The following is a 21,065-nucleotide window of genomic DNA, read 5'->3' on the forward strand; positions in this document are numbered from 1 at the left end:
TAGCCGAACATTTTATACTCTGGCAACTTACAATGACTTTCAGGTGTTGGCTAAACTACATAATCAACAGGTAAGCAAGGGCTATGTTCAGGTGTATCCGAGAGTGGACGTTGTATGCGATATAAAATCTCGCGATGGTCGAAAATTTTTATATTAGGTATATGAGGCTCAGGGAAGCATTCACCCGATTAACCAATTTTAGATACACAGATATACTATAAATGTGAGTGGATTTTGTCTGAAAAGCCACCATCATCATGTGATGATGATATGGAGTCCACAAATTGGTTACCTATCGGCTTGAACAGTTTTGGTTGGATTTAGACAATTTTTGGTCATACATAGGTGGTATTGTGCAAAATTGTATCCCGTTATATTAATTGTTTATTGATTTGTATACTACTGTGAAATAATCAAACGATATTTAAAATTTTGTTATATGGGAATTAGCCGTCGTTATAGCCCGTTTTCGCTCAAGTACTGAAGTATAGGAATTTTAGAGTTATATCATAATTTGGCTGAATATGGTAGAATAGATCCTCAGTTAAGTGATTTCACCTAAATATGGACTCCTCGTCGTTAATATAGAGCCTTCTTGTAGATTTTAAAAAGAGGGTTTGAAATTTGAAAATTGCGTTTACGACAGCAGACATACTTCTTAAACTGAATAATATACTACAAACATATATGTTGGTGTAAATATGTAAGCCCATGCTATTTATTAAATATATTAAATGCAATGTGTTAATATTATATCACAAGAATAAGCTTAACTAATAATTCATAAACCATGCACCTGGAAAATGTTTCTGAAAATATAATACGAACACACATACATAAACCACTGAAACACACAAAATTCGATGCGGCTAAATAACGGTAAGCCGATTCAGATTTAATCGCGAATCAATAAAGTTTTGGGTACCTATAACGCGCAACATCACTAAGAAAATAACGGCATAATTAAATAATAAAAAAAAATAAAAAATAAAACAAAAACCGAAAAATTAAGAAAGCAAAGCTCCTAGACAAATCAATGAATTTTAGTTTAAATTTAGAGAAGAAATCAAAGTAAATAAAAAAGAGCCAAGAAGAATTTCAGAAATGAAAAACAATTTGCATACCTCTTATGTTACGCGTAAATATTGGCGTGGTGCCAAATTTAGTTGTCGGTACATCGTAAACAGCCACAAGGCAGCTTGTTTCCACTTCTCCATTGCGATTGGTGGCCACGCATCGGTAAACGCCCGCATCGCCAGCGTCAACTGCTTTGATTTCCAAACAAGATAGCCCATCGTTGAAGGTTTTATGGTATTTGTTGTCGTTCTCTATGAATGTTTTATCCCTATACCAGTCGATTTTCAGTTCAGCACCGGAAACACTGCACGTAAGCTTAATATCGCTTCCCACTGGTGAGTTTCTATTGGTCAGTTTTAGGTCAACATTTGGCGCACGTCTAGCGCTACGTGATTCCCATTTATCCTTATATTCCGCATTGCGGAAATTATCTACTTGCGATTTTGATTGATCAACCTGCTTCATGGCGGCATCAGCCACTTCCTTTCTGAGACGTCTATCTGGTGTTGAGGATATTGCCATATCTGTTACATCTAAGGTCTTCTCGACAGACTCTGCGTGTGTTTTTAAAACCAATTTTTCTTCAGATTTTTTTACTTCATCACTCTTTTCATTTACTATCTTCGGTTTGTTGATTTTCTGATTCATTTTGTCAGAAGACTTCGTAAGTGGTGCTTCAATCCGGTCTTTGTTTTCATCAACTAGCTTGAGATCTTCATTGTTCTTTGCCTTTTCTTTGTCTAATTGTTCATCTATATTTTTAATTTCTTCAGAAAGTTGATCAGCAGACTCTTTAGAAGGTTCTGATACTTTAGCAAGAACCTTGAGTTCCTTAGAATATTCATAATTATCTTTCTTTTCGTCGTCTGGGCTCTTCTTTCTCATCAATTTCTTTAGTTTTTCATCTGATTTGTTATCAATAATCTCTGGTATATCAGACTTCTCCTCTCCCTTCGCCGTCACTTCACTATCTTGTTTTTTCTCGTCTTTTTCTTCAACAGGTACTGAATTTTCAGTATCAACTTTGACTTCTTCATACTTTTTATCGTAAACTCCTTTCTGAAAGACCTGAAATTCCTTAGACTTTTTGTCGTGATCTTTCTTTTCATCGTCCGAACTTTTCTTTCTCCTTTGTTTCTTGGGTTTTTCATCTGTCTGTTTATTATCTTTCTCAGCAATTTTTTTACCAGACTCTGATTTGCTGTCAACAACTTCGAGTTGTTCGGATTTTAGCACTTCCTCCCCCGTCAATTCATTTATATCTTTTTCCTTTGTGTCTTTTGTTTTTTCTTCGCTTTTCATCTTCTTTGCTGTTCTTTGGTTTTCTTCTCCCTTTTTGGTTTCTTCAGACTCTTGTCTTTTGTCAACAGTTTTTGGATCCTTAGATTTTTGTTTGATATATTTTATATCATCGGCATCTTCCTTTGTATTTTTTTCATTCGGTTTGACTTTAGAATTCATCTTTTCATCCTTTACCCCATTAGTTTCTTCAGCAAGGTTTGAAGAAGGCTTTTCCGTAGGTTCTTTTTTTTCATCGTTATCTTTCTTTTTCTCGTCAGCATCAATATCTTTCCTCTCTTTGTCTTTTGGTTTTTCTTCTAAGGGCTTAATTTCCTCCAAAGGCTTCTCTGTAGGTGTTTCCGCAGACTGTGACTCTTTCTCTTTAACTTGGAGATCTGCAGAAATTTGCTCTTTACCCTTTTTATTTTCCGCTATTAATTTCTCTTCTAACTGTTTTACTTCCTCACAATTCTTTTCAACCGTTTTTTTTTCGGGCTCAGGTTCTTTTTGGACAATCTTGAGATCCATTGTTTGTTTGTCATCATTCATATGGTGTTTGTCCACGCTCTTCTTTCTCCTTTCTATTTTTGATTTTTCTTCTGTTTCTTTAATTTTCTTAGTAGTTTGCTCAAGTTTTTCAGTAGCCTCAATCTTTGTATCAACAACTTCAAGTTCTCCGACATCTTTTTCATCGTTATTTTTCTGTTTGTCTATTTTCGTCTTTTCCTTTTCCTTTTTAATTTTTTCTTCTGCATCTTTAACTCCTTCAATAGGTACTGCAATGCGTTCTTCAACTTTGAGTTCTTGATATGCTCTCGAGTCATCTATTTTCTCATCATCCACAACTTCCTTCTTCGACTCCTCGTCGTTTGGTTTTTCTTCTGTCTGTTTAATTTGGCCAAAAGACTTCTCAGTAGTTCTTACCGTAGTCTCTAACTTATCGTTAGCCACACCAAGAATTCCAGAATTTTTATCACCTCCTTTTTTCTTTTCTTCAATTGGTTTTTCTTCTATTTTTTTAACATTTTCAGAAAATGTGTCAATACATGTATCTGACAGTTCTCGTTTCTCGATATCTTTTGACTGTATTTCATCTAATTCTTTAGTTTCTTCAGAAGCCTTCTTCTGGGGTAAATTTACGGGGTCTGCTTTTTTGACCATAACGTTGGACTTCTCGTCTATATTCTTCTTTTCTTCAACCATGTGTTTTTCGGGCGACTCCTTCACATCCCTCATCTGTTCGTCTGTGATCTCTCGTTCACTTTCCTTTTTAGGTTTATCTCCACTTTGTTGAATTTCATCGGAAGACTTCTCCTTCTCTTTCATTTCTTCAGATATTTTTTCTTTTCTCACACTCTTCGTTTTCTTTATAATATTTGACTCCTCTTCTTTCTTCAATATCTCTTCAGGTAGCTTTTCAGTTGGTTTTTCGATAGACTTTATCTTTGGACAGTCCACAATAGCCTCTGTTTTCTCTTCTTTTGATTTTTCTTCATTCTTGTCGGTCATTTCTTGGACAGAATCAATATCTTTATTTGTACCTTTTAAATTTGCAATTTTTTCACAAAAACTTTGGATCTCTTGACAAAGTTGAACAGTATCTTTCAGAATTTTTTGGGAATTAATCACATCTACACACTTATCAATTACGTTGTACTCGTTTAATGCTAAATCTTTAATCTTTTCAAAATATTTATTCAGTGTCACATCTTTAACGGCCTGTAGGTCATCACAAAGAATGAAAATGTCCATTAGATTCTTTTGGAGAGTAACAACTTTCTCCTTCGATTTTGGAACAGTATTCGTTTTCTTTATATATTCCGCACATGAAACAATGCTTTCAAGAGTTGAGTTTGATGATGACAACTTCGATCGGAAATGATAGTCCTCTATACTATTAACTTTGATAGATGTACTCTCGACATATTCGACAATCTGGTTAAAGTATTGCAGCAAATCCTTATTTACCGGGGCTTTGGCTTCAGTCTTCAAAGCCTTTGTTGACTCTTCTTTGATTTTGTCGTCAGCTATTATATCGGGTTCTATTTCAGCTGTTGGTTTTGGCTCTCTTTCAAATATCAAACCTTCCGTAGTGGAAACTTCAAATCTTTCTATACTTTCTTCATCTGTTTCTTTGCGAAGCTCAGAGAACATTTTCAACATTTTCGTAACCAAATCCGATGTTTTTTGCAAAATGTCTTCAGAATTTATGTGATTTTGACTCGTTTCTATGAAATCATATACAGCTAAGGCATTCACTTTAATATCTTCGGTTTTACATTTTATATCCTTGACTCTTAATTCATGTAAATCATCAAATGTTACAAAAATATTCATTAAAACATTTTGCAGAGTTACTATATCTTTTGAAGATTTTTCAACATGCTCAATACTTTTAATCGTTTGTGAAACTTTAACAAAGTTTCCAAGGTTAGGTTTGAGAGATGTCAGTCCGCTGATAAGTAACGGATGAATTGCCACTTCAGTTTGTTCTTCTAAACTCTTAACATTTCGGGTAATATTCTTAAAAAGTTCTTCCAGTTTGAAATATACAATGTTCTTCACGTCACCGGCAATAGATTTCTTATCACCTTCCGCGACCGCAATGTTTTCTTCCAGCTTCAAATTTTGAGGTTTATTCGTGGAAACTTCTATCATCGACTTTTCTTCCAATTTTGCTTCTGACTTTTCGTCAGTTTGTTTCTTCTTTACCTCCTTTTGTTTATTTTCTAAACTATAATTTTTAGAAAGCTCATCATCTTCGGCCTGCTTTTCTTGTGGTTTCTCATCATGTGGTTCTTTTCGGGATGCAACTACTGCAGGCAAAGATTTGTCCATGTCGGACTCTGTTGTGTGCTTGAGTAGTAATTCAGTAGTAAAATTTTGGTCTGTCGGTTCAATCCCCAAAGTCACACCTACTTCTTTTTCGGCTTCCTCTTCAAGTTTCATCTCGGATATTTTTTCTTTCATCGACAACTTCGTTTCAGATTGTTCATCTATTGCAATCTTTTTATCAATCGTTGCCTCTGTGGATTCTTCTCGATCGATCTTTATTTCAGTACCACGTACTGTCTCCAGAATATTTTCTGTCAACTTTTCGTTATTTTGTTGAAGCGCTGTCTGTAGTGCATTGGCTACTTCTAGGATACTATTAGATAATTTATTTAAATGTGTTAACGCCCTTTCAGATTCAACATATTTTGTTGCGCTTTCAATATTATCGTATAATTGCAAGGCGGTCGTTTTCACTGCCTCCAGATTTGTCTTCAAATCTTTTGTTGCTATTTCGTGAAGATCATCAAATATAACGAAGGTGTCCATTAATGACTTTTGAAGGGTAACAATTCTCTCTGCTGATTTTTCAAGGGAAGCTACGGATTTCAAACACTCTGCAACCAAAACAAACGTGCGCAATGTGGGTATAACTGGGACTATTTTGCTGAAAGATGCCTGCAGTTGTGGTGTGGCAATTATAAATGAAACATTATCAAAATTGCTGGCAATATTTTCGAAATATTTCTGCAAGTTTTTACTCAGCTCCTCTGAGAGTGTAAGTTCATGTTGTTCAACAATTTCTTTCTGTACTTCCTGTACCTCAGACACTTCAACTTTGCTTTTCTTGATAGCAAGCATTTCTTCAGTATCTGGTGCTGGTTTTGTTTCAGTACTATCTCCCTTATTATTTGCTATGCTTTCTTGCAAAATCTGGTCTTTACCGTCAAGTTCTTTTAAAACTGCTTTCTTAAGATCTAGTTTTGCTTCCTCTTGCTTTTCATTTGAAAGTTTTTCATGAGATACGTCTTCAGCAATCTTAGTTTCAATTACATCTCCTATTTTATGCTTTGTATTCTCCTCCTTTACTATGTCTTGGCAAACATTTAAAAGTACTCTTATTAAACTAGAAATACTAATTAATACATTCTCAGAGTCCAGTACACCAGTGCTCTTCTCGATCTTTTCATATTCACTAAGTGCCAAGTTTTTAACTTCTTCCATTTTATTTTTTATCTCTCCAATTACATATTGTTGTAAATCATCAAATGTAATGAAAAGATTCATTAGAACTTTCTGAAGTGTAACCATTTTCTCAGATGACTTCTCCACATTATTCATCATCTTAACTGCGTCGGAAATTGTTGTAATAGTTTCCAAATCTTTATCGATCAGTGGTATTTTTTTGAGAAAAACGGAATGTGTATCTTCTGCAAAGAGCTGACGAATTATGTACACATTTTCAACAATATTCGCACAATAGCCTGACAAATTAGGATTAAAGGGCTCTTCAAGTACTGCAACTTCCTGTTCAACCATTACTGGCTGAATTAAATCTTTATTAACTTTAGTTTCAGTACTATCTTTAATGAACTTTTCATCAATAGTCTTATCGTCGACTGGTTTTTTCACATTTTCATCAAATAATGTAGATGCAGTTTCCGACAAGATTTCGAAATCAGACTTTCTTGCTACTTCAATTTTAACGGATCCTGAAGATTCAGTAATTTCGGTTGCTTCAGGTGCTTTAGAAGATACAACTTCAGCTGCCTTAACTGTAGGTGTAGGTTCTACAGAAACTATTGGTACAGGGGCCTTAGCTTCCTCTGCTTCTGGCTTTGCGGATTTTGAAGTTTCAGTCATTTCAGTTGTCTTAGGCTCTTTAAAAGAATAGTCTTGTTGAGGTGAAGGTTTTTCGGAAATTGCTGATACAGGAGCCTTACCTTCCATTTCTGCTTCTGGTTTAACAGATTCTACTGCCTCAGTCAGTTCAGTCGGCTCAGACTCCATAGAAGATGCTTCTTGTTTAACAGATTCAGGAGTTTCAATCCTTTTCGTCCCCTTAGACTCCCTAAGACTAGCTTCTTGTTTAGACATTTCAGCTTCCATAACTGTAAGTGAAGGTTCTTCAGAAGCCTTAGCTTCCATTTCAGCTTCTGGTTTAAAAGATTTTACTGTTTCAGTCAATTCAATCGCTTCAGGTTCCTTAGAAGATAACTCTAGTTGAGGCTTTTCAGTCTGCATAACTTTAGTTGTAGGTTTTTCAGAAGTTGCTGGTACAGAGACCTTATCTTGCACTTCTGCTTCTGGCTTGACAAATTCTGGGGTTTCAGTCGCTTTAGGCTCTTTAGGAGGTACCTCTTGTTGCAGCATTTCAGCTTGCATAACTTTAGGTTGAGGTTCTTCAGAAACTACTGTCATAGAAGCCGTAGCTTCCACTTCTACTTCCGGTGCAATAGAGTCAGAGGTTTCAGTCCGTTTGGACGTCTCTAGTTCCTTAGAAGATATCTCTTGTAGAGGCGCGTCAGCCTGCACAACTGTAGGGGTAGGTTCTTGAGAAACTACTGGCACAGAAGCCTTAGCTTCCATTTCTGCTTCTGGATTAACAAATTCTTGGATTTCAGTCACTTTAATCCTCTTAGGAGGTACTTCTTGTTGCGGTACTTCAGCTTGCATAACTTTAGGTTGAGGTTCTTCAGAAACTACTGGTGCAGAAGCTTTAGCTTCCATTTCTGCTTCTGGAGTAACAAGTTCTTGGGTTTCAGCCGCCATAGGTTCCTTAGGAGGTACCTCTTGTTGCAGTGTTTCAGCTTGTATAGCAGGAGTCTCAGCTTCCACTTCTGCTTCCGGTGTAATAGACTCTGAGATTTCAGTCAGTTTGTTCGTCTCTGGTTCCTTAGAAGATACCTCTTGTAGAGGCGCGTTAGACTGCAAAACTGTTGGTATATGTTCTTCAGAAACTACCGGCACAGAAGCCTTAGCTTCCATTTCTGCTTCTGGATTAACAAATTCTAGGACATCGGTCACTTTAGTCCTCTTAGGAGGTACCTCTTGTTGCGGTACTTCAGCTTGCATAACTTTAGGTTGAGGTTCTTTAGAAACTACTGGTATGGGAGCTGTAGCTTCCACTTCTGCTTCCGGTGTAACAGATTCTGAGGTGTCAGTCTGTTTGGGTGTCTTTAGTTCCTTAGAAGATACCTCTTGTAGAGGCGCGTCAGCCTGCACAACTGTAGGGGTAGGTTCTTGAGAAACTACTGGCACAGAAGCCTTAGCTTCCATTTCTGCTTCTGGCTTGACAAATTCTTGGATTTCAGTCACTTTAGTCTCCTTAGGAGGTACCTCTTCTTGCGGAACTTCAGCTTGCATAACTTTAGGTTGAGGTTCTTCAGAAACTACTGGTATGGGAGCTGTAGCTTCCACTTCTGCTTCCGGTGTAACAGATTCTGAGGTGTCAGTCAGTTTGGGTGTCTCTAGTTCCTTAGAAGACACCTCTTGTAGAGGCGCGTCAGCCTGCAAAACTGTTGGTACAGGTTCTTCAGAAACTACTGGCACAGAAGCCTTAGCTTCCATTTCTGCTTCGGGATTAACAAATTCTTGGATTTCAGTCACTTTAGTCCTCTTAGGAGGTACTTCTTGTTGCGGTACTTCAGCTTGCATAACTTTAAGTTGAGGTTCTTCAGCAACTACTGGTACAGAAGCCCTAGCTTCCATTTCTGCTTCTGGAGTATCAAGTTCTTGGGTTTCAGTCGTTATAGGCTCCTTAGGAGGAACCTCTTGTTGCGGTGTTTCAGCTGGCATAACAGGAGTCTCAGCTTCCGCTTCTGCTTCCGGTGTAATAGACTCTGAGGTTTCAGTCAGTTTGGACGTCTCTGGTTCCTTAGAAGATACCTCTTGCAGAGGCATGTCAGCCTGCAAAATTGTTGGTATAGGTTCTTCAGAAACTACTGGTACAGAAGCCTTATCTTCCATTTCTACTTCTGGAATAACAAATTCTTCGGTTTCAGTCGCTATAAGCTCCTTAGGAGGTACCTCTTGTTGCAGCACTTCAGCTTGCATAACTTTAGGTTGAGGTTCTTCATAAACTACTGGTATGGGAGCTGTAGCTTCCACTTCTGCTTCCGGTGTAACAGATTCTGATGTTTCAGTAAATTCGGTCATCCCTGGTTCCTTCGAAGATACCTCTTGTAGAAGCACGCCAGCTTGCATAACGGGGTTTTCTTCGGAAACTACTGGTACTTGTGCCTTAGCTTCAAGTTCTACTTCTGGATTAACAAATTGTAGGGTTTCAGTCGCTTTAGGCTCCTTAGGAATTACCACTTGTTGTGGCACTTCAAATTGCATAACTTCAGGTTGAGGTTCTTCAGAAACTATTGCTACAGTAGCCTTAGCTTCCACTTCTGCTTCCGCTGTAACAGATTTTGGGGTTTCAGTCAATTCGGTCGCCTCTGGCTCCTTTAAAGTTAAATTTTGTTCAGCCACTTCAACTTGCACAACTGTAGGGGTAGGTTCTTGAGAAACTACTGGTACAGGTGCTTTGGCTTCCATTTCTGCTTCCGGTGTAACAGATTTTGTAATTTCAGTAATTTCAGTCACCTCAGTCTCCTGAGAAGAGACCTCTTGTAGAGGCACGCCAACTTCCATAACTGTTGATTTAGATTCTTCAAAAAATTCTGATATAGGAGTTTTAGCATCCACTTTTACTTCAGGTTCGACAGATTGTGGAGTTTCAGTCGTTTCAGACTCCGTAGAGGATACCTCTCGTTGAGGTACTTCAGCTTGCACAATTGTAAGTGTAGGTACCTCATAAATTACTGATTCAGGAGTCTTAGCTTTCGCTTTTGCTTGTGGCTTAAGGGTTTCTAGGGTTTCAGTCATTTTATTCGTCTCAGGCTCTTTCGAAAAATCGTCTTGTTGAGGTGAAGGTCTTTCAGAAATTACTGATATAGGAGCCTCAGCTTCCGCTTCTGCATCTGGTTTGACAGATTCTGACGTTTCAGTCATTTCGGTTGCCTTAGGCTCCTTAAAAGATACTACTTGTTGTGGCACTTCAGATTGCATAACTTCAAGCTTCTTAGCTTCCCCTTCTGCTTCCGATGTAACCGATTTCGGGGTTTCAGTCAGTTCGGTCGCCTCAGTGTCCTTAGAAGAGATCTCTTGTAGAGGCACGTCGACTTGCATAACTGTTGGCTTAGATTCTTCAGAAATTTCTGATACAGGAGTCTTAGCTTCCACTTCTGGTTCAGGTTCGACAGATTGTGGAGCTTGTTCAACTACTTCTTCTAGTTTAACAGATGCGGAGGTTTCATTCAGTTCCATCGCTTTAGGCTCCTTAGAAGATACCATAGCTTCAATAACTGTAATTGCAAGTGCTTCTGAAGGTACTGAAGCAACAACCACTTCAGCTTTTTGTTTAATGGATTCTGCAGTTTCAGTCAGTTCAGTCGCCTCAGACTCCTTAGAAGCCATCCATTGTCGAGGCTCTTCAACATTTACAACTGTATATATAGGTTTTTCTGGAATAATTAGTGCAGGAGCATTTGTTTGCACTTCTAGGTCTGGTTTAATAGTCTCTGCAGTTCCAGTCAATTCAATCGCCTCAGGCTCTTTAGAAGCTATCTCTGTTTCTGACGCTTCAGCCTCTAGAATTAGAGATCTCGCAAGTTCAGAGGCTTCGGCAGAGTCTGTAACTAATGCTACGACTTTAGATATAACTGATTCGATTTCACAGGGCTCTTGCATTATTTTCTCATTTTCATCTGGTTTCGGGAAAACCTCCTTTACTTCAGCATCTTCGACTTTTGAAACAGGGCTCCCTGTTTCCGTTTGTTTTGACGGAAGATAATCCGCTATTTGTAACTTAATGCATAGTTCAAGCAGATTATTAGTTAATAAATAAGTGTCCAAAAGAATTTTAGGCAATTGTGCAGCTTCTTCCTTATTATTTATATAATCAATCCCGTTTAGTGCAATATTTTTGGCTTTCTCAATATTAAAGTTCTCATCTCCACTTTTGATTTTATGGAGTTCATCTAAAAATATAACGGTGTCCATTAGAGATTTTTTTAATGTATCTAGTTTCTTTCCGAATTTACTTCTAGATTTCAATTTCATGATTTCTTCAATAGTGATGGTTATACTTTCTATGTAAGGATTTAGTGTGCTTACTTTATTTCGTAACTCGAAATTCTCAATTTTAATAATATTCTCATGTATATGTTTTTTATTATCTTTTATGTTGGCATAATATTCTTCAGTCAATTTTCGCGTGACTTCAGGATTTTTAGCAAGCAATTTATCAATGATCTCTTCTAACTGTTTTTTGGTTTCGTTCGAGGAAAGCGGACCGTCCTCATAAGTGTGGACAATGTGTTCCCTCATTTTGAATATAAGTTTTGAAAAACGTTCATCTGTTGGGTTCTTAAGTGCCTCTTTAATTTCACCTTCGGTGTCTTTCCATTTTTCATTTTCGACAATAACCGCCAGAACATTTTTAATTTCTTGTACCATATAATCTTCGTCACGCATTGATTCATCTTCTTCTCTAAAGTCTGCAAGAGTACTAGTTTCCGATTCTTGAGATATATATTTTAACTCTTCCAACAATAAAACAAAGAACTCTTTCGTCATCTCAAGCTCCTGCAGAATCTCTACAACATGAGTAATGAGGCCTTCGTCTATAGCTTTGCATATACGATCTAAGCCTTCTTTTTGTTCTAATAGTGGTGAATTTTGGGTTTTGGTGAATACTAATCCAAATGAGTTTCGCAAATCGAATATAGCCGATTTAAGATTTTGATAAGATCGTGAGCCAGTATCCATATTTGGTGCATTTTGCTTCTTAATAACAGCAACTTCAGAAGAAATTCGTTGGAGCGCACTAGATGTCGCACATAATTCTTTATCGTTAGGAAATACTTGTGCTATGAAAGATATAATACTACCGATATATGGTAGAGTAGCCTCAGTAATGTCAGAGATCATTGCGCTTCGGAGTCCCTGATGCCCGTTTAATATTTCCAGCGACACTTTATTGGAATTTTGTATGACTTGACGCATCTCTATGCTCTTCGTAATATCATCAATAGGTGATTTCTTAATAAACGCAATCAAATCTTTCAACTTGAATAGTGGAAGGAAAATGTGGTCTTCGATTGTACTTGACGGATGTGTTTGTATCAAATTCTTCATCTCACTTAAAGTTATTTCAACAGACCTGAAAATTTCCGTTGTAGCTTTGCTCAACTGTTGTCTATTCAAATTCCTTGTTAGCTCAATTGTGACATCAATGAGTTCTTCAGTTTTTTGTAAGTATGGTTCAGTTGGTAGAGAATTCTCTGAACCTAATTCTTCGTTCTTCTTAGTGATAGTTGCTGTAGCAGTTTCAGTTTCTTGTGGTGCTTGACTAATAATTGCCGATTCAGAGCTTTGGGTCGATTCTTTGGGTATAATTTTCTCTTCAGCTTCTTTTACAACGGTTTGAGTTTGTTCTGCGATTACTGCTTCTTGTTGCTTATACTTCTTGCTTTCCAAACCACCAATAACGTTCTTTTTCATCTCGTCGTCAATAGTCTCTGTAGCTTCCTTTACCTCACTTTGTGAAGAAACAGTTTCATTATTTATAGCAACTAATTTAGCATGTAAGTTTTTCAAGTGAAGTCGAAGGGTATCGACCAATGCACGTTCTTCTGCTGACGGATTTTTGGAATGGATTTTTGGAAGAATTTCAGTTTCGATGCGCACTAAAGCGTCACGAACTCTTTGAATGTCCAAGCTATTTTCTGCGGACAGTCTGACGAATACAGAATTTTTAGATTTTAATCCTACATCAATGCTTGCTATAAAATCCTTTCCCGAAGTTAAGCTCAAAGTAAGTGTTTCTAAAAAGGCTTGCTTTCCTTTATCGCTTTTTTCTGCATTAATTTGATTGACTATGGAGTTTAGTTGCGGCATAAGAGAGGCGAGTTCCTGAGTGAGTTCTATTACTCTCAATGTGTTTTCGCTCGTACTGATAAATTCCGAGATAGAAATAACAGAATTTTGCAATTTAAGAATATTTTTACGTTCGTCAAGCTCTATTTTTTCATTAATCTGATCAACTGCTCTAAAGACTGCCATCAAATGTGATTGTAAGTTAGCCACAACCATTGTAGACTTCTCGACCTCTATCAACTGGAGTTTAGTAATAGCCTTGGTGCTATTTAAAACCAGCTCGAGAGGTTCGATTAGTTTACGCAATTCTACTAAACTTTCTGATTTGTTACATATTGAACTAAACTCCAAAATGGCAGACTCCATTTTGGTACACATCTCTTGAGCCAATTGAATTTCTAAGATTGGCGTAGTTTGTAACAATTCGGCAAAAGCTGTTTCAATATGTTCTAGCGATTGATCCAGCTCGGCTTCATAGGTATGGACAAGACAGTCTTTTAATTTAAACATCACTTTGGCGACATTTTTTTGACTCTCCGCCGTATGTTGCTGCTCGGATGCTGTAGAAAGTTCGTTTTGCATGTTTTCTAGTTCATTTCCGAGTTCTATTATGACAGCGAATACTTCGCGCAGTTCTGGAGCATTTACTTGTTTCATATCAGCTGCACAAGCTTCGAGTTGCTTAATGCTATTTGAAATGCTTTCATTGACATCCAGGAACTTCACGTTTTCTTGTGCAACTACAGCTGGTAGCTCAAGTTTCGCTTCTACAGATTGTGACTCAATGCAAGACTTTAGTGCGGAAATGTCAGCTTGTGTAGACATATCCACAACGTTCTCCACTCCGCTCATGTCGACCTGCTCACAATATTGCAAAAGATGGTATACGACGTCGATCTTTTCTCTCACTACTTTTAAGGGCACGCATTCTTCTAGCGTTGATAGTGGTGTTTCCTCTTGAATTTGTAGTAAAGCTTCTCTTATATCCAAAACCGGTTTTGCGAATCTTTTCAACATTTCGATGTTTTCCTGTGTAGAAATGTTATCCGCTTGAGACAAGTGCACCTGCTCCACATTCAATAATGACAGATTTTGCAACTCTTGTATAGGCTGGATAAACTGCTTAAGTTGTTCGAGTGATTCGTCCTCTGCTAAAGACTGCAGTGTCTCCAATGCATGACTCTCTTTGATGGATAAGACAAACGGTTGAATATCCTGCAAGACTTGAGCGCTGGTTAATTTCATGCTTAGCGTTGGCAAACTTAAAACTTGCTCTAGCTCCTCATTTTGGAAAATTTTAATGCACTCACGAACATCGTGAAGAGGTTGCGCCAAAGTGTTTAGTTCGAATATTTCAGTTTCGCTCAAATCTTGCAGATAACTCTGAGCAATACATTCTTCGACTTGCACTACACATGCTTCCAAATTACACACAGCATCTGCAAACGTTTTGCAAGCACTAGCTTCGGAGAGGGATAGGAGAGGTGGCTCATTGACAGAAGGGTGACCAACATCAGCAAAACATTCATGAATTTTTTCCAATTTCAATAAACTTGCCTTAACCTGTTCCGTAGATTCCAGTTCTTGGAAGTTAACCAGAACCTCTGAGCCATATTTTAACACTGAGACGATACTACTTTTGAGTTGTGACAACAAGACATCGACCTTACCTACATCAGCTGACGATGATGGAATATTCTCATCGTGAGAGCGCAATGGAGAGCCAAGTAATGACTCGATTGCCGAAACGTCTTCCAAAGTGGAAAAATCCTCATCCGCGGGTAATGACGTTTCGCGTTGCTGCAATGCACCATATAGCCTTTCTTCCTCAGAAAGTGTTTTCGATGTAAGAGACGTTTCGGATAATATCTTTTGTTTATCATCGCCATGACTATCCTTCGAAACAATAGGTAAAGTCTGGAGTTTAGCGAAACTGTCTTGAAGAGATTTCAGATGCACTCCGAGTACGTCGACTAGTGTGCTATCCTCAGGGGTTGGAATATGTAACTCCAGCTTTGGTATAATTTCGTTTTCTATACGTAAAAGAGCTGCTTCTACACTGCGTATGTCCAGTTCATTCTCCTCCGCTAATTTATAATAGAATGGATTATTGGCATTTAAGCCTTCCTCAATGCTTTGTAGAAAGGCTTTTCCTGATGAAACGCGTTGAGTGAGTGCTTCAAGTAGCTCTTGTTTGTTTTTCTGCTCTTTATCTAATACAATACTGTCGTAAATTGAACTAAGATTCGGCGTCAAACTGTCGATTTCCTGAAGGAGCTCAATTGTGCGAAGTTGTTCACTGGCGTCCACTATGAATTCATGTGTGGCAAGCACAGCGTCTTGTGCCCTTAAAGCAGCTTCACGCTCTTGCCCGCTTAATGAGTCACCGACTTCGTTTAGCACTCTAAATGCTGACATTAAATGCGTTTGAAGATTGGCCACAACCAATGAGGATTTCTCGATGTCAATAGATTTCAACTCACTTATTGATTTTAGAGTCTTCATAATATTATTAATAGGGTCCACTAATTTTTGTAAATTAGTGGGAGCATCTGGGCGTAAGCATGTGGCTTTAAATGCGCACAGAGATGTATCAATTTTTGCAAACATCTCTTGGGCCAGATGTATTTCCAAAGTCGGCAGTGCTTGTAAGATATCTTCGAACGTTTTTTCAAACTCGTCTAAAGACTTTCCTACATCCGTTTCATAGGTATGCACCAGGCATTCCTTTAGTTTAAACATAGCTTTAGCCACTCTTTGATTGACTTTAACGGTATTTTGCTGTGTTATTGGTTTGGACAACTCATTTTGCATATTTTCCAATTCATTTTTAAGTTCCTTCATAACTTCACCAATATCTTGCAATTCGGGCTCTTTATTTGTGTCAGTCGAAGTCAAGCAAACTTGGATCTGTTTGATGCCACCCGCAATACATTCCTTGACGTCCAGATACTTTACACTTTCTTCTGCAACTTTTGCTGTTGGTTCCAATTCGATCTCAACAGACTTCAGCTCTGCATACGACTTCAATGCGGAGACGTCAGCCTGTGTGGACATATCAGTTATATTTTCCAATGCATTAAGGCTAGCATGTTCACAGTATTCTAGGAGGTTATATATGGCATCGGCTTTTTGTCTAACCACTTGCAATGCTGGACATTCTTCGATTGGGGATTGTGGGGTTTCACCTTGTACATGCAGTAAGGCTTCCCTGATATCCAAAATAGGCTTGGCGCACTTCTCCAGTACTGCAATACTCACCTCAGATGGGAAATCTTCAATTTGAGACAAATGCACCTGATGAATTGTCGAAAGCACTGCATTTTCCAATTCTTGTATGGGTTGTATAAACTGTTGCAACTGTGCTAAAGACTCATCTGCAGCCAATGACTGTAGAGTCTCAAGTGCATTACTCTCTTTTATAGAAAGCACAAAGGGATGTATGTCTTGTAAAACATGAGCACTTGTCATCGATAAGCTCGCTGTTGGCAAACTAATCACTTGCTCCAATTCTTCATTATGGAATACTTTTATGCATTCTTTAAGATCTTGTAAGGGTAGAGCCAATGTTTTCAAGTCGGAGACAGAGTTTTCACTTAGCTCTTGCAAATCATGTTGGGCAAGACACTCCTCGACTTGCACCACACATGTTTCCAAATGGCACACAGCATCGGCGAAAGTTTTACGATTACTAATGTCAGAGTGTGTATGCAATGTTTCCACAATAATGGGTTGATGTACATCTGCAATACATTCGTTGACGTCTTCTAATTTTGACAAACATGCGTTAACCTTTTCCGCAGATTCTAGTTGCAAGGAGGCAACGTTTACTTCGGCGCAGTGCGCTAATACTGATGCAATGCTATTTTTGAGCTGAGACAATAATGTGTTCATTTTGCCCTTATTCGCCTCGAACGCTTTAAGGTGATCGGTTCCCTCTTCCGCGATAGAGTCCTGACTGTCTGCTGGCAAAGATTCAGCTGCGGATTTCATAGCGGATATGTCTTCTAGCGTTGAGCCTTCATCCTCGATCTTTCCTACTGGTTCAACTTTTGTTGGAGCCGTTATTTTTTCTTTGTCTATTTCGGTTTTTGAGTCTAATTTAGGTTTCTTTGGAGCATTATTATCAACATCTGGTTCTGCTTTCTTCTTCTCTGCTGTTTGAGTGACTGCAGTTATTGCTCGCGGTAATTTAGTAATAGACTGAAGAACAGGCACCATTTCAATCACGGACTGTACAATTGGCAGTGCTTTTAATTTAATGTGGTGCTCATTTAGGTCTGGTATATTTTCCACGACGTCTTTTATTTCTTGCAAAACTGCGCTCAGACTTTCACTTTGTGGTACTGATTGGATTTTTGGTACTTTTTCTGGTGTAATTGAAATGCGTAATACCTCAGAAACCGTCTGCAGCGGTTTAGCAATATCAGTCAGAACTTTTGTGGCAGCTTCATTTTCTTCCCTTGCGCTCTGGGACTCTTTCAATACTTCCACATCTGCCATTAAGCCAGTGAGACTTTGATCTAATTGAGATAACACCTTCTGGGTTTGGGTATCTAGGCCCGGTGTTGCTTCGATCTCTGTAAGTGTGTGTAAAAGCTCTTGTATGTTTTGTCCTGCTTCGTCTTGAGCTATTTTCATTTCCATTGCTTCACGCATGTAGATAAAAGATTTTTCTTGCTCAGCTGCAAGTTTCTCGTCAAGCTCTACTTCGTGTTGTAGCATTTTGAACTCGTGTTCTTCAATATCAATTTCCACATTTCTAATTAATTGCTGCATTTTCTCCAGGACATCTACATTTTTATCATTCTGCTTCGTCCCTGACATATGCATAATCTCTTTGCCCAAATTGACACGATCACTTAAACTGTGCAAAGGATCAATAAAGTCAGTTAACGAGCCCGAAATTGATTTGCTTTCAATTTGACGTATGCAGTAATTGAGCTCGTCAATTGGACGCTTCAAGTTTTCCAAGAGAGTCACATGGTATTTGGTAATATTATCGTCGAGTACATTGCCAATCAACGAAGACATTTCTTCCTTCAAACAAATCAAGCCCTTTTGTACATTAGGTGATAAACGTGCTGAAAGTCTCTCGATATTCGTCTCAAAGTGCAGTATCGACTGCGCAATAGTTTGAAGCAGCTTTTGAGTGTCCGCTGAGTCGAGCGCTGCTTCTTCATTGAAATGACCACGCTCCACATCTTGAGTAAGTTGTGCTAACCCATTTTGTATTTCCTGCAGTGGCGGTACCATTGATTCCACAGTGCTAACAGTCAACATACCAGCTTGCACATTGTTAGACGACTGACTTAGTATGACCTCCAAGCCCTTATTAAGTTCGAATAGAGGCGGAGTCACAATGTCCAATATAGCATTATTTACCTTTCGTTCTGTGGACTGTGTAGCGGACAGTTCAGTCTTTCGTTCTATTGTCTCCAATACCGATTGTAGTTCCTTGATTGGTTCTACGATATTTTCCAATACCTTTTTGTGCACGTTTCTGTAAATTTGTTCCTCGTTTTCTTCAAGACTCAACTCATTCTCCACTTTTTCTAAAGCGGCTTGTAAATTTACAATGGGTTGACAAATGAGCTTCAATGCATCAGCCTCGTTGGGCAATTTCGCGTCCGAAATAGTCGCAAAAGAGACTGGTTCAACTGCTGGCATAGCTTGTAATTTGGCCACCGTTTCTGAAAGGTGCTTAGCTGCCTCCAATTCCTGCGCTTCTTGTAGTAGAGCTTGTGACTTAATAGTGCCTTGTGTTATTTCTAGACCTTGTTTAATGTCATCTGCCGTTAGATCAATATGAGCACGTAAGCTAGTTGATTCGAAACACTTGGCTATGTTCTGCACTTCCCCCAAAGCCTTAATTAGCTGATCGCCTACGCTGTCTATGATGCAGACGCTAGTGCGTTGTATAAGTGTGACACCAGTTTCATCAATTTCAACACACTTCTCAATTACCTGAAGACTTCTATGCAGCTTTCGTATATCCTCTTCCATCGTTTGAAAGAGAGCATCAAGTGGAGTTTCTCCGGAATATACTCTTAGTTTGCTTTGAACCTGTTTTATTGGATCAACAATATTGCGAATAATTGCGATACTCTGCTCAGCAGAAGCTGGAGTCATCATCATGGTCGCCTGCTCGACGACTTCATTCTCAACCACGGTCAAGTGATGCTCAATCGTTTTCAAAAGTTTGGCCAGTGGCAAAAGAGCACGTAAATTTTGTTCAATCTCCTCTGCACTGGAGATGACTTTCACTGGTTTCAGAGTGATCAAACCATCGCCAACTGCCCCGGAGATGTCTTGCATTTTTGCATCATCTTCGTTTGTTTTTGATGAATCACTGTCAGTTTGTTTCTTGCCCTTTTTCCGTTTTGGTGGCTGTATATTTTCCTCTTCTTGCGCGGCATCAGGTCCAACAGCGGAATCGACACGTGATGACATTTGGGTGGCGCTAGCAAATGTTTGCAAATCAGAAGTGTCTTCATCGCCAGCTTGGCTATCAGATGCTTTAGACAAACTGTAAAACTCTTCTGTGGTTTCTGTGGGTCGTGATTTCTTACGTTTACGTATTGGTGCAGTCAGAGAGAGTTCTTCTTCCATTTTCTCGAAACTGTGTTGGGTATATTTTTCAGCCTCACGGTCGACTTCATCCTCATGTCCGGAAGATCCATGCACTGTTATCTCCGTTATGGAAATATCATCCAAACCTGCCTCGGTGCGCATATCCTCCTCATGGGAAAAGTATTCTGGTGAAATATCAATGACCACAGCTTCCATTAGAAGTTTACCCGACTGCGAAGTCTCTTTGACAAAACGCAACGGTGGCAATTCCACTACATTGTGTTCGGTAACATGCTCCGATATTTGATCGGCATACATTTCAACAATCTTTAATGCTTCCTCTTCAGTTAAATCGGGTGTCTCATACAGAGACACCGACACCTCTTTACCATCAAATGAAAAGGATACCTCACCCTTTGAGTCAATTGTTATGTCACCAACAGGAGTTTCATACAGTTGAGACGTGTGCTCTTCTTGTATAGTGGATAAGGAGAAGTTACGCTGCAACTCGTTTTCTTGAGCTTTCTCTTCCTTTTGAGTTTTGTAGGCCTCCTCGAAGCCAAGCAATGATGCTGAACTTGCCACAATGCCCATGCAGTTTCTTGCCTCACAGGTGTATGTCCCTAAACAGCAGGTTCCGTCTTGTCCAGATATAATACGATGTATATCTCCAGGTTTTAGCTCAACACCATCCTTGTACCACTTTAGCACTGGCTGTGGCACTCCAATTACTTTACACTCCAAATTAACAGCGCCTTCCTCCGTGAGCACTGCTCTAAGGCATTCCAGAAAACGTGGTTTCTTATAATGACGTGGTATCTGTAGTTTTAAGTAACTAGATGTTACACTAGTACCAAAGTCATTCACAGCAACACACTTCCATTCCGCTTGATCGACAAATTCTACAGATCTTATGTCAAAGTGCCAATTTTCGTGTTCACCACGATAATGACTATATCGTTCGCTATTCTCGATCGGCAGTTCATCACGGAACCAAGACAGTACTGGATCTGGTGTAGCCTTAACATTTACTGTAAACTGGAAACTTTCATTTATCTTAGCATCTTGGCTCTTCAGCCCAACAACAAATTTCGGTGGCTGATTTTGGTTTGCAAACAACAGCCGTTCCTCGTCGTTAAGTTGGTTTTGTATATCCTCAACGGTAAGTACAGCAACACTGCTGCTTTCACCCATACAGTTTTTAGCCACACAGCAGTAAGTACCGAGCGAATTGGTACCAGTTAGATGATAAACGTCACCGGGCTTCAGTTCCTGACCATCCTTAAACCATTTGAGTATGGGCGTGGGGAAGCCCACCACTTTGCACTCGAATGAAACCAGACCTTCTTCGGTAAGTACAGCACGCAAACTCTCCATAAAACGTGGTTTCCGATAATTTTTCGGAACTATTCTCAAAAAAATAAAAATATATA

General features: G+C 38.8%; 1 protein-coding gene across 7 annotated transcripts in view; it reads right to left on the bottom strand.

The window, feature by feature from the left end:
- Window positions 1-21,065, bottom strand: part of LOC108977106 (myosin light chain kinase, smooth muscle) — a 103,015-nt gene that overhangs the window by 47,386 nt on the left and 34,564 nt on the right. For 6 of the 7 annotated variants that reach the window (XM_018946612.1, XM_018946616.1, XM_018946611.1 and 3 more), the window contains one exon: window positions 1,125-21,038. In XM_018946612.1, the coding sequence (XP_018802157.1) occupies window positions 1,125-21,038 (19,914 nt within the window). The remainder of the gene's footprint in view (window positions 1-1,124; window positions 21,039-21,065) is intronic. The other variant, XM_018946613.1, reaches the window with a different exon arrangement.

This window comes from Bactrocera latifrons, unplaced genomic scaffold (genome assembly GCF_001853355.1).
Source record: "Bactrocera latifrons isolate USDA-ARS-PBARC rearing strain unplaced genomic scaffold, ASM185335v1 scaffold_84, whole genome shotgun sequence".
In the NCBI taxonomy this organism is placed as follows: Eukaryota; Metazoa; Arthropoda; class Insecta; order Diptera; family Tephritidae; genus Bactrocera; species Bactrocera latifrons.